At 35.7% G+C, this 13,844-nt stretch overlaps 1 protein-coding gene across 4 annotated transcripts in view; it reads left to right on the top strand.

Moving 5' to 3' along the window:
• WDR7 (WD repeat domain 7) overlaps positions 1-13,844 on the top strand; it is a 278,744-nt gene that overhangs the window by 12,898 nt on the left and 252,002 nt on the right. For all 4 annotated transcript variants that reach the window (XM_039840991.1, XM_039840990.1, XM_039840984.1 and 1 more), the window contains exons 2-5: positions 1,303-1,382; positions 6,588-6,758; positions 9,261-9,367; positions 10,937-11,015. In XM_039840991.1, coding sequence (XP_039696925.1) covers positions 6,600-6,758; positions 9,261-9,367; positions 10,937-11,015 — 345 coding nt within the window. In that variant the 5' untranslated portion in view covers positions 1,303-1,382; positions 6,588-6,599. The remainder of the gene's footprint in view (positions 1-1,302; positions 1,383-6,587; positions 6,759-9,260; positions 9,368-10,936; positions 11,016-13,844) is intronic.

Genomic DNA, 13,844 nt, shown 5'->3' with positions numbered 1-13,844 from the left:
GATCTGAATATCCACCAAAATGAAGATCTGTAAGATGGTAACGAGCTATGTTTCTCTCCATTCCTAGATTTGGAAGCCATATTATTTTTTGTCAATTACAAAAGCCTTTATTTTACAACTGCTTAAATATAGTAAAAGCAAAACAGCAGGAAGTGGTTCCATGTTTCATCAACCTTTACAATGACTCGACTTACTGATACAGGCAAAAAGTGATTGAATTTTTGCTGTTCATGTGGAACACTTTCTTGAGTTCTCTGGTACTGCTTTATGAACATATTTTCGGAGTTATAATTTCTCTGAGACCAGATTATGCCTCTGTTCCTCTTTTGCCTCATTTATGTTCTCACTTTCTTCTGTCCTCCCTCTTTCCTTATCACTGTTTGGGAAGTAATAGATTTAAAACACTTGGCCTGTTTCCCATTGCTGTCAGGTTAAACTCTAAATTTCTCAAGACGGCTTACCAAGCCCTTTCGGATTTGGTGCATGTTGATCTGCTGGCTCTTGTCTCTTCATCCTGCCTTTGTGCTCTGAATGCCAGTCCTAGTTTCACTGTCCGGAAAGAACTGAGATCTCTTACCTGTGGGACCTAGAACATGTGATTCCTTGTGCCTCTTCCTTAGTTAATTCCTATTCATTCTCACTCATCATTTCTTCTAAGAATCCTTCCCGGACCTGTTGAGGTCTAGATTAGGATGTCCATCTTTTGTGTCTGCATTTATGATTTATGGTCTTAAGATTTCTCCTATATCACACTCTGTGGTAATTGTTTGCATGTATATAAGCCCCACTGGATAGTTGAATTTTGTCTGTTTTATCTACCTTTGTAATACCATGGTATAGGCACAAAATGGAAACTTGGGAAATCTCCAAAATGTATACTAATTATTGTTATTATGAGATCGGAATTTAATTTGAAAGCTCTTTTAGTATTGGGATGGGAGTTTGTAGTATTATTTCTGATAAAGTCATATAGATAGAACCAAATTGTCATATTTGCAGATGATAGAATTGTGTTTGACAGGCATATACAGTAGTACTTTAATATTGTGGCAGAAAATCAATGAAAGATATTAAGCTGCTTAAACGTGTAACTTTATTAAATATTAAGTGACAATGCTGGAAGAAACCAGTAGCCATGGAAGCAGAATGTGAAGAGGTAGTAAGATCTGTTTTTTTTTCAATTAATATTTACTGAGCATCTGCCGTGTGCTAGGTATTTTGGTAGTTACATTACATATATGGTTTCTCTCAATCTTTATGACAGCTTTATGTAAAGAGAGTGTTATTGTTCACCTTTTACAGATGGGGAAGCTGAGACCCAGAGGGGTAACTTTTTCAAGATTGCATAAAAGAGTCAGGACCTGAATACCATTCTTCTGATTGTAAGTTCAGTGTTCTTCCAATTATTATTTTCTGTTACTGTTGTTATTAATGGAAGTACAGTTTTATTTCAGAATTGAGAAATAGGTGAAATTTGGTGAAATAGAGAAATACATGAAATTAAAGTAACCAAAAGAGATGACTTAATTTTTATCTCTAAGACCCCTCCTCTTTATAATTTGATTTCTTTGACTTAAAAATGATTCAAAATTAACTTTACAAATAGCTCTTGATGAGAAAACTAAGCCTCAGAAGTGAGATGATATGGTCAAAGACTTCATGATGAGTGGCAAATAAGAAGTAGAATCTAGAACTCCTGATATCTGATTCTAAAGCTTTATCATTAAAAAATCTTTATTTGGTAGCCAATCTCTAAATGTAATTTTAATCCAGATTTTGATATGAACAAAAATTGAATGTTCCCTAGTCTTAGAGCATATCTATTTGTAAATCTAAAATTTGAAAGCTAGCATTTCACCTTAATATATTTGTTGCAAAATATGAATATATTGTACATAATATTTTGGAGAGTTAGTAAGATAATTTTCTTAAGCGAGTCTATTCAAGTTAATACTATATCAGGTTATTTGTTCTCTTAAAGAGTTTTTATTAAAATTAATACTATATCAGATTAATCATCTGTTCACACTTTTGCTTTGGGGCTTTTCTATGAAAATATGAATTTTTTTTTTATCTCAGTAAATCCTGTTCTAGGCCTTTTTCATTTCCATTTAATATAAAACTTTTTTGGAACACATTTAATTTCCTTTATACAATAGATGACAATGCTGCAAACAGAATGGATCATTAGCTGATAAATAGAATAGTTGAATGATGATGGTTGAAAAACTGCATGCTCTGGATTTATATTTTCTTTTATTCCTTATTCTAATTTTTTAAAACTCTCTTGTGGTGCCAGTTTAGTGTGTCTTAGCTTATTTGTTATTCAGTTTAAAGAAATTCAAAGTTAGATTCCTGTTTCTTACCTACTTAAATGGTTAGTCCTGGCTAATTAGCCCTTTTTTTGTTTTAATCAGTTCCTTAGAACTGGTTTATCTGGTTATCAATTCAGTGGTAAGGTTGGTTAATCCTTTTTTTTTAGAGGTATTTGATTGTGATATGCTATTGTCATCATAAGCCATGTTGTTCTTGATTTCACATTATTTCATTAGTGCTTTTGATGGCTTTTATAAAGTTTCACTTTTATTAGATTTTTAAAATATTAGAAGATGTTTTGAGACATTTACATTTTTGATGTACTGAGATTACAGTTTTTTCCTATGTACGTTTCTTTGTATTAAGGATGTTCACACAGTATGCTCATATAATGATCTAAAATGTGTCATTCCCTTCTTCCTCCTTCCTTTGATCTGTTATATATTCACATGTATAGAGTCAAATAGATCTAGAAGACTTTATTACAGAAAAAAGCAAGAGGAGATGAAAAAAATGTGTGGAAAGCAAAGGTCTGTGGTGTAATGATTGCGTATTATGTGGAGCTTTAGGTAATTCATTGGACATCCATTGATTTGGTTATAGGTGACAAGTACTGTGGAAGGCAGAGACTGCATATCTTAGTTAAGATAAATGAATTAATCTCTAAAATGGTTCAGGTTATTAAATAAATGCCAGTGACTGAATTATAGAAAGCATCTTTTAGATCATATTTACTTATAATGACGATTTCTTTAGTAGATGTTCAAGAAATTTATTGCTTAATTAGTACACTATAACCAGATTTCTAGATTTTAAAGAATTAACACTCATTGAAATGTATTTAGGTCAAAACAAGTACTAAAAGTATCTTTTTAGTGAAATTTGAAAATAAAAACCAGCCCATTTCCACGCCAGAAGGAAATATCACTGTGTTCCTTTGGGGTGTAAATTTCTTGACTTCTCTTATAAATTAGGCAGGACTAGTTTGTTGGACTTGTATGAAACTTACCCACATGATACAGTGACCCACCTAAACTATCTAAATCAAATTCATTTTTCACATATTGGTCACCAATGATGAATTTTCATTACCTTAGAAATAAGACTGTGCCCCTGCCCCTAGCCAAGATCTGAAACCTTATTGTCCTGTTTCTTTCAATACCATCTTCCAGTTGGTCACCAAGCCCTTTTGATTATTATTTATTTAGAAGTTGTTTCTCTTTCTTCCATATTTCGCTGGAAGTACCCTAATCCCAGCAGTAAGGCATATCAATATCAGCTACTGATTGTGATTCCCAGTGCAGCTTTATTTCAGGTATTCTTTATGATTATTTACCTTTTAAATGTTTCACTTAATAGACACTTTCTATTTAGGTCTTTTGTTATAGTATACCAGCCAAGAAATTGCATTGTGCATAATTTAAGGAACTTTGACGGGGAATATATATCTCGGGGTCAGGACAGGTTAGTTTTTACAGTCTAATTTCCTTGAAAATACAGCAGTGAATTTTAGGTTCCCTCTGCCCACCGCCCCAACTCCCGCCCCTGCCCTGCCACCGCTCCCCGCCCCACTGGCCTCCTGGCCACACACTCAACGTGAGGTTGTAACTCCTTACCTTGCTTGGACAGAACTTTTTACCTTATTCCTCAGATAAAGAGTTAACTAGCTGATGTAATATGATCTCCTGGAAAAGATATGGTGAAGTTCTTTATCATTATTTTTTAAGAGGAATTATTTGGATAATTAATTAATTTTAGGTTATGTTCTTTTAAAGGATATATTCCTGTTGATGGATTGAATTGTGTTCCTCTAAAATTCATATATTAAAGTCCTAACTTCCAGTACCTCAGAAGGTGAACTTATTTGTCTTTATAGAAGTAATCAAGTTAAAATGAGGTTATTAAGTAGCCCCTAATCCAATATGATTGATGTCCTTACAAAAAAGGAGAAATTTGGAGACAGACTTGCACAAAGGGAGAATGCTGTGTGAGCGTGAAGGTGACCTACAACCCAAGGAGAGAGGCCGGGAGCAGAGCCTTCCCTTCACAGCCCTCAAGGAAACAACCATGCCTATACCTGGATCACAGACTTCTAGCCTCGAGACAATAAATTCTGATGTTTAAGCCACTTAGTGTGTGGCAGCCTAGAAAACAGACCCAATCCCTTATGAAGATCCTTAATTGCCCTTAATGGGAAGTCTTCTCAGATTTTGATTGACTCTCAGTTCTTGATTTTTGTGAAGATGAGAGGATTGGTTTTTTTCTAAATCTTTGTAATTATTTTAGCTTCTGGAGAAGCCGAGTTAGAGATCAGTGTGTGTTCTAATGACGTGTAAGCTATACTTTTATCAGTTATGGACCATTCTTTTAACTTGTTTTAAGGACTGTGCAGTGCATTACGCTTCCAGATTACTAGAGTTGCCTTGTCACTTGAATACCAGAATGTTGTTTCCTGTTGCATCAGAGCAGGCACATTTCTCAATGGCACGCATGTTCCTTAGTCCTGAATCTACATATTTGCATCCTCTTTAAGCCAGGCGGTATGCATTGAATACGAATCCTCAAATATCTAGAGAAATGGTGTTCTTTCCAGATCTTGCCATATTGTGCTCTGTGCTCTGAGCTTATTTAATTGAGAGAAATCTTTGGGTGATTTAATTTAAAACTGAATGTTGTCGCCATGGAAAAATGAACTCCTTCCAGATTCTCTGTTTGAGAAAATCATTGTTGGATATGTTATTCAGCCAGGAACATGCTGTACCAAATTTATTAAAATTGATTCAGGACTTTGTTTCATTTTCTGATATTAAATAGGAATATGGAAATATAGTGTTGTGGTAGTTTATGACATGGTGAACATGAGGCATACAGCGTTTTGTTAATGGGAAGTAAACTTGGAATTTTTTCTTGAAATGTATAACTTACTTATAGCAAAAAGATGATGTTTTGGGAGAAAAAACTAACAAAAGCCATTATTCTAACAAAAAATAAAATACATAATATAGATTGTTTTTTAGGAAACATTACAACATCATTTATAATTTTTTGCTTCCCTAATTTTCTTTCTCATAACTATTTCTTGTTTTTAAAGAGATTTTAGTTTTAGTTCTTACCTATTTAAGGAGTGTAGGCAGTATTTTAAAAAGACTTACTAAAAGCAACTGGCAATAAGACCATGGCTATCAAACTAGTTTCTGTCACAGAAAGTGGCAATTCCTTCAAGTATTACCGAAAATGTCTTAGGACCATTTTAGCATTCCGAACAGTCTCTAGTTATACACATATCTTTTGTTGTCACTTAAATATTTAGTAGAAAAAAATCACTACAGTAACATTTCTTTTGATTGACCATCCATCGAGCTTTATAGCTGACCCCCTATCCCCCAATGCCTCCTAAGAGTCTCGTAAGATCCGGTAGTCTTGTTTTCTGTGGAGCCCTCTTTATTTATTCCAATCTTCATTTCTCTAACTTCTCTGAACTAGTATTTAAGTTTTTGACCACACAGTTAATAAATGATTAAATGTAGTTGTTTCACCAACTAGATCTTAATTTTGACATATGAAGGAATAATTCCCTATATGTGTGCTCTCCTGTAAGAGGTGTATTGCAGCATACATTTGTAAATTGATTATTCTCAGATTTAAATCTTTGTACTAGAACTTATTTTTATTATGCAGAAAGGAGTTTAAAGAGAAATTCTTTTTCTCTCAAGTACCTGAGTTTACAATAGAAGACATGCATGACCTTGAGACATAATAGGTTTGTAGTAAATATGGTGGAATAAGTTTCTCACTGAACATACAGTTTTTATGTTTAGCACACTGTGAAACAGCACTGAGCTTTTCTTGGATATTGATGTTTACTACTGGTTTGGAGACTTAAAGAGATTTCGAGTCCTCGCTTGTTTTCAGTAGCATAGCAGAGTTAGTTATTCCACAAGTTCTGAAGTCAGGCTGCCTGGGCTTCTGACTTGGACCCTATTACTTCAGTTTTCACTTTATGACTCTTTATGACTCTCTGTCTTTATCTGTGAAATAAGAGTGATAATAGTACTGCATGATTTCTTATGAGGACTAATTGAGGTTTTAATGAGATTTTATGTGGATATAATAAGATTTATATATTTTTGTATATGTGTATATTGTATATATATAATATTTAGAAGAATTCTTGACACTTAGGAAGTTCAAGGTGGCTTAATAATAAAATGTATACTATGTTTTAGAAGGAAATATTGTAATATTTGACATTATTCTGGTAACATTTCCAGATTTAAAACACAATGGCAGGAAACAGCCTTGTTCTACCCATCGTGCTTTGGGGTCGCAAAGCACCAACTCATTGCATCTCAGCAGTACTTTTAATGGATGATGGAGCCACAATTGTAACTGGATGCCATGATGGACAGATATGTCTCTGGGATCTCTCAGTAGAATTGGAAGTGAGTGTTTGAAATGCCTATTGTATTTTTTTTTTCTGAGAGAAAAAGTAATAATGGCAACATATACTGAGCATTTACTGTGCCAAGCACAGGTAGTCTTTGAGACAACTCTGAGGTGTGTGCTGCTGTCATCTCCATAGTGTAGTTGAGGAAACCAGGGCACAGAGAGGGGAGTTGACTTGTGCAAGTCACACAGCAGAACTGAAACTTAAACCCAAGCATCTGACTCTGGAGCCCATATGCTTGAGGGTGATTTTTGTTTCCAATGGTCTGGCCTTGAATTTCAAGAGTCACAGAATAGCTCTGTCCGTCTCGCACCCCAAGGTAGGCCAGGGTGGCCTGTGAGCAAAATGAAGCAGGAACCTGGAAGTGAGAGGGTGGAGATGAGCCCTCCCCTGACACTCTTGCGAGAGTGCCTAGTACATGATGGGGGCTCAGCAGCAAGCGGCCCACAGAAAGGAAGAGGAGGCTTCCTGAAGGCAGGGTAAGGGGGTCACCAAAGAGACCAGCTGGGAGGGGAAGACACAGGGGTGGGACTGTTGATAAGAGCAAGAAGAGAATGTAAGAGTCCTAGAGAGGAAGCCAGGGTACCGGCTGCTGGCCTCCTTCCCTGTGTCCTGGGCTGGCCAGGGACCTCTGTTTTGGGAGGCATCCTTAGCTCAGGGGAGTGAACCTGCTGTACTTCTTAAATACAAGAAACTGCTCAATAGAGAATAACGCGGTTCCAGAATAACACTTGGATTCACAGTATGTTTTCTATAAAGTACATTTCGACTAAAATTGGTCTTATGCAGATTGATTATTTACATGATTCATCAGAGTTGAGTTCTGCTGGCTTTTGGCTGTTTTCAAATATAATATCTACTTAAGTGGCATGATATGTTACATTTACAATTTTTCAAAAGATTTTTACCCTTTCTGAAGGAGGCTTCCAAAAAGATAGTAAAAAAACAATTTTGAACACATACCTTTTAGGGTAAATGTCTTGAAGAGAACAAAATTTTTTATAAAGCGTAAATTTTATTGTGTTTATTTTAAAGATCACTTTATTGCCATTTTTTACTGTTATAGATATGAGTGCTCAATGTGCTCTGCTCAGTAGACAGACTGGGAAAATAGGAATTAGGGAGAGAGAGAGAGAGAGAGAGAGAGAGAGAGAGAGAGAACACACACACAGGCGCTGGCAGCCTTCCTCCCCTCCCCGGAATTCACTCGTTACCTCCAATTCCAGTATAACACTTATGGTTTATTCTTTCCTCTTTTTCCATATTTTTAGCCTTCCCTCTCTGACAGCTCTCCCTGGGAGTGCTTCTGTGAAGGGGAACAGAGAGTGAGTGGTAGCTGGCGTGGAACGTAGTGGCAGGAAGGTTGACTTTTTAAGAGGTGGGACTGGAAGTGTGGGAAAACTTTCTAGGCCTATTCTAACCGTAAACAATGATTGAATTTGTCTCTGATTATAGTTGTAAAAGATGACTAAGATATTTGAGTTGGAAAATCTCTTCAGTTGTCACATACCAGAACTAGAGAACAATCTCAATACCTTTCCCATGCAATATTTGATTTTGAACAATCTAGTTTTCCTAATAAATTAGGGTAAAATTAGGATAAAATTCCTAATAAACTTGCAAAAAGATGCCATGAAGGTACAAAGGAGCTTTAAAGGTATTAGTCATATTGTTGTTGTTTTTTTTTTAAACTGGGTATTGAGTATATGGCTATTTAATGCGTTCTTTATATCTTATACATGTAAGTATTATTTGTATATATTAAATATTTAAGGGGGCAGGGGGGGGGTGAGATTCCTTGTTCTCATTGAAATAAAAAGCAGTCATATCAAAAAAGATTTAATTAAGAAATACGCCTTGAAATAACCTAAGGCCCTCAAGTAACCTGAAGTAATAACATGCCATTTGGTACAAAGTAGATAAATTTGGGAGCTGATTGCTAGGCTGCTTTAGAATAGTGGGTATTCTGTGTAGCTGTGTGACTTGGGGCTGTCATTTCTGTAAGGCACTGTGTCACTGAATCATTAGTCATGAAGATTATTCTTCATTCCTGATAGTTTAACATTGGTATCAGCATTTGGGAGTATACCCGTCCTCTTACTTATATTTAGAGATGGTAGTCTGGAGACTCTGTGCTTTTGGGTCGATGAAGTTATTATTGAAAAAATAAGTGAGGTTAAATTATTCTATGTACTAATTCACATTCTTAACCTGATTTCTCAGTATACTGTAGCTTAGTGCTTAAGACTGCCCTCATTTGAATCTTGGCTTCATCACTCTATGATATTGGACAAGTAATGTCACCGCTCAGAGTTCCAATTTTGACCTTAAACTACTTGGTAGGGTGATAGTGAGCGCTAACTAGTGTTTCATTGCTCTTACTTTTTGATGTTCTGAGCAATTCTTCTCAAATCCATATCTGTAAATTTATATTGAGTATTTAACAGGAGTCCTAAAAAATATTGGTTTTTAAAAGTTGGTACTTACTTGTGTCTAGGTTAATCCTCGAGCACTGTTATTTGGTCATACAGCTTCAATCACCTGTTTATCTAAAGCTTGTGCTTCTAGTGACAAACAATATATAGTGAGTGCATCTGAAAGTGGGTAAGTATTTTCTTTTTCACTTTTTTGCATTTATTGCAAATAGTACCAGTATATTAATAAGTAGAGATTTCTTTCTTTTGGAATATCTTTTCATTAAATGCTTCAATTGTCTAAGCTTAAAGATATTTGAGATATGGTTTTAAAAATGTGAATTTTATCTTTAGTAATGATTTTTATAATACTTTACTTTGATTGTAATTTATGACTGTATCTTTGCCTTGCTTTTGAGAAACTCAGAATACCATAAAAGTTAAAGCTTAATTAATCCCCATGGCATTGTTGAGTTGGCAGACAATTTTGAGAGTTCTAAAAAACCTGTTGATGCTAGGCTAGCATAAATTTGGAAGATAAAGCCATGTAAAAGTTTGTACAGCTATATTGATGGGTGTTAATACACTAGTGTAACTACATATATTCCCGAGCCTCAGAATACAGCTTGATTTTGGAGAGATAGGTCATTGGACAGTAGTTGTAGGATCTAGAGTGTGAGAAAGTTTTAAAACTTTTTTGGTGCTTAGAAAATTGTCTGTTCGCGTGATAAGATGTTCAAGAGAGTTGGGGAAATGGAAGAGAATTATTTAAGAGGTTGTCCCCTCCACCCTCCTTTTATTTTTTGAATTAGAAAAGAAGTTTATATAACTGGAACAAGAAGAGGCAGTGTCAGGAAAAAATATAGTAACCTTTGGTCAATTAAAGGATAAGTCACATTAGAATACAGAATCTAAATAGATTGAGCATTTTTTGAAAAGTTGTTTCATAGCATGTGAGATACAGGAAAAGGCATTTCAAAGAAAACCCTAATATCAGGGTCACTGCATTTTGCTAATGTTGTTTTCTGTTAAATAAATCTTAAGTTTTTTTCTTTAAAAGACAGGGCATATTGACCTTTCTGATTTTGAATATTGCGTCTTAGTTTGGAGTAAAAGCTTTTTTGTTTGTATGTGCTCAGTACAATTTCTGCAATAAATACAGAATCAAAAACTAGAACATTATATTTAATTTGAAAAAGTTTAGAATTCAGTTAACTTTAACTTATTTATTTATTTTTGCAGTGCTAAATTTTCTAGTTATGTTCATAACCAGTGGAAAAATCTCAGTGATTTAAATTAAAAGTTTATTTCTTGTCTTTGTCACTCATCCCTCATATATCTATCACTTGGGGCTCTGTTCTGCTTTGTTATTCCCCTAACTCTGAGGTTGAAGGTAAGAGAGCAGCCACTGTCTGAAGTAGCCAGTATCTGGCACAGAGGCAGAGGAGGAAGACAGTTCTGGAGGGCCTCGCATCAGTGCTGGCCAAAACTGCTCACAAGACTGCACCAGCCAAAGGGGAGCCAGGAGATGCTCAGAAGGAACTGATCTAGGTGGAGGTGGGCAGGTCACAGAGGATGTTGGGATAGTGAGTGGGGAGGACCAGATTTTTGATGAACAGCAAAAATGACTATATACTACTTAAAAAAAAAAAAAAAAAAAAAACAGTTTTAATGGAATATTACTTTTAAACCGCTGTGACAGAGTTGAACAGTGCTTTAAGAAATCTGATTTAAAGTTAGCTGTTATTTTGTTTTATAGAGAAATGTGCCTCTGGGATGTGAGTGATGGCAGATGTATTGAATTTACAAAATTAGCCTGCACACATACTGGCATACAGGTGAGTATTTCTATAACTGTCCAAGCCAGCACAATTTTTATAGATATACAATTTTAAGATGTTTTTTAAACATTGAGCTATATTTTTATGTGAAAAAAATGGGTGGAGATGACAAGACTGGAATTAGAGTGGTAAAAGTCTTCCTCAAAGATGATATGGTGGAGGAGTGTAATAAAGTAGAGAAGAAAGACTTAAGGGAAGCCGATTGCTACTGCTATTTCTGCTCTTTCTGGCTGTCCTGGTCACCCAGGGGAGAGCCTCTTTACTGGCTGGGTTAGGTAAGTCCTCTACCTCCAAAATAATGGAATTCTCTCTTTCTCAAGCCTTTATGGTTCCACTCATGACTGACACCAATCGACCCACTCTACAGATCATATCCTTTTTATTGCTTGTGTAGTTGGTCCTTGGGTACATCCATCTGACTTTCCAACTCTGTAGAAGAAATAATTGTTTTGTATGCCTGGCTTACACAGGGATTTACATGGGAATTTATAGTTCCTGACTTGCGTTCCTAGTATTCCATTTTATACTTTCACACTTGTCAGGTTCTTTGTGCTTCAATTTACTAATCATTTACTGTGTTGAGTGTTGGGAAAATTACAAGCGTATAGAAAACATGATTTTTGTTCTCAATGGGGAAAGAGGGAGAAGAGAAGAGAACTCACATTTATTGAGTAAGTATTGTATAGGCATTTCTTGTATGTTGGTTCATTTAGTCCTTCCCACATCTCTAAGAATTAAATAGGAGTATAGCATTTTACATACAAGGAAGCTGAGACCTGGAATGATTAAATGACTTTGCCTCAATCTCGCAGTGAGTCATTCCTGGTGCCAGGATCTCAAATCAGGTTTAACTGACTCTAGGGACTGTGCTCTTTCTATTATGTCATTCTGCCTTCCTTTAAAACAAACAAATGCAATCCTTTGATACAGGGGAAAAAAACCTCTGCCAACACAAATTAGCAAAGCAGTGGAAAAATGTTTTGGGGGAGGTGGTGATTAGCATGATAAAGGTCTTTGTGATGATTCCTTGCCCTGGCAAAGGCTTTAGAAAAATTGCTTTTTAATGCTATTAGGGTGTATGCTTTATGCGTGTGTGTGTTTTATTTTATTTTTATGTTTAAAAACGTTTTTATTTTTCAGTTAGAGTTGACGTTCAGTATTTTAGAATGTATGCTTTTTATTTAAAGGGCATATATTTTTTTCATCATATGAAGAATTATCAAGGTTTATAGAGAGAGAGTAAAAAATGATGTACAGTTATTGACTTTGTGGATAATTTAATTGAAAAATTATATATAAATGTCTTGAACTCATTGGATATTTTGACTGTTGCATAATTTTATGATTTAAAATCTTTTGGTTTACATTTTAGGAAAAATTATTCAGCATATTTCCAATGTCTGCTGTTTATCAGATCCTTCTGGGTTTCAATTGGCAGCCATCTCTAAGCAGAAGATGCCTTTTGGCAGATTTATTAGTGTGTGACAATTGTTTCCTGTGTGATCCTCACCCTCTCAGGTCCAGAAGCAAGTTGTTTTTTTATACTAAGAAATGATAAACCTTGGTGACACTGGTACCTACTGAAATCACAAGGAAATGCCACCGTATTAAATTGTCCTGTGGGGGCATCTCTTTTTAATATTTGGAAAACTTGTTTCTCCATTTCAGATACTTTTCTTTGCCAGTATTACTGTCTAGGAAGCCAAATGTTAGTGTTCAAAGCATTGTTTGGGAGTGTAACCGGAAAGCAAAGGGTGAGGGGCTTTTGGTCAGGTAGGCTGCTAGAATACCCTGCCCTCAGGAGGCAGCTCTCCTCTGGTGGCTGCAGTGCCCCTGCCTCTCCTGGCTGGTGTTGGATGAACACGGGCAAAGTTTGCTTCTCTACCCATGCTTTCCTCCCTGACACATCCTCCCCTTATATGGGTCATGGTTACCGGTGGTCACAGTGAGTGCCTGGTGGGCCCTGGGACGTCTAGGTTGTGTGTCATGTTTTTTTAAATCAAACTTCAGAGGTCTAGAGCACCCCCTGTGGTAGTCTGCATTTTATTAGACCCTCTTTTCCAGTTTTAGTAATGCTGCCTTGCACTTAATATGCTCCATGATCAATGTTTATGTTATAATCCTTCTTATACAAGGTACTCTGAAGTTGAGAGAAATTGTATTCCTTCACATACAATGTTGAGCTCTGAGTACAGGGCTAATGAGTGTGGGAGCAGATTGGACTTGGGTTTCTTAGTTCTTTCCCCAGTTGTGTTGTGGTTACATGCTATATCTAGCTGGCCCTCATGTGATTCATATAAGGTCCAATCTTTGGGAAGTAGTAGTCTGGGTATTAGATGTCTTCACCTTTTAGAAATCCTCTAGGAGAATCATTCTACTAAGAGAGTCACTATTTTTGAGGCTAAGGGAAGACAGGTCCTTTGATGAGTTTTTGGTCTTGTTTTGATAGCTACTCTTCCTCTGCTCTTTGATTGATGGAAACCCGTCTTATTCTTTTGAATTATTCTTGGCATGAGTAACCTGTAGATTGTGATTGTATTGGTTCTTCCCTTATTTTTCTTATACAATGTATAAATGTGACTGTGGGAGTGGTTAATACAATTGTCTCATACTATGGTCTGAAATAATGCACTTAATCAAAATTTACTTCTGATTATAATATGTTTGAACAGCAATTGTTCTAAATTTTATTTGATTATAACTAGTAATTATAATCCTATACCCACCTGGTCTCATCATCTAAAATTCATATTATTTTTGTGACCCACCCGAGCTTCCCTTTTACTTTGATTTGTGAAGCTGATTTTATTCAAGTGTTTCATTAAA

This window comes from Pteropus medius, unplaced genomic scaffold (assembly GCF_902729225.1).
Source record: "Pteropus medius unplaced genomic scaffold, Ma_sr-lr_union100, whole genome shotgun sequence".
Taxonomy (NCBI): domain Eukaryota; kingdom Metazoa; phylum Chordata; class Mammalia; order Chiroptera; family Pteropodidae; genus Pteropus; species Pteropus medius.
The sequence above is the reverse complement of the archived record's forward strand: the minus strand, read 5'-3'. Positions and strand labels throughout refer to the sequence as shown.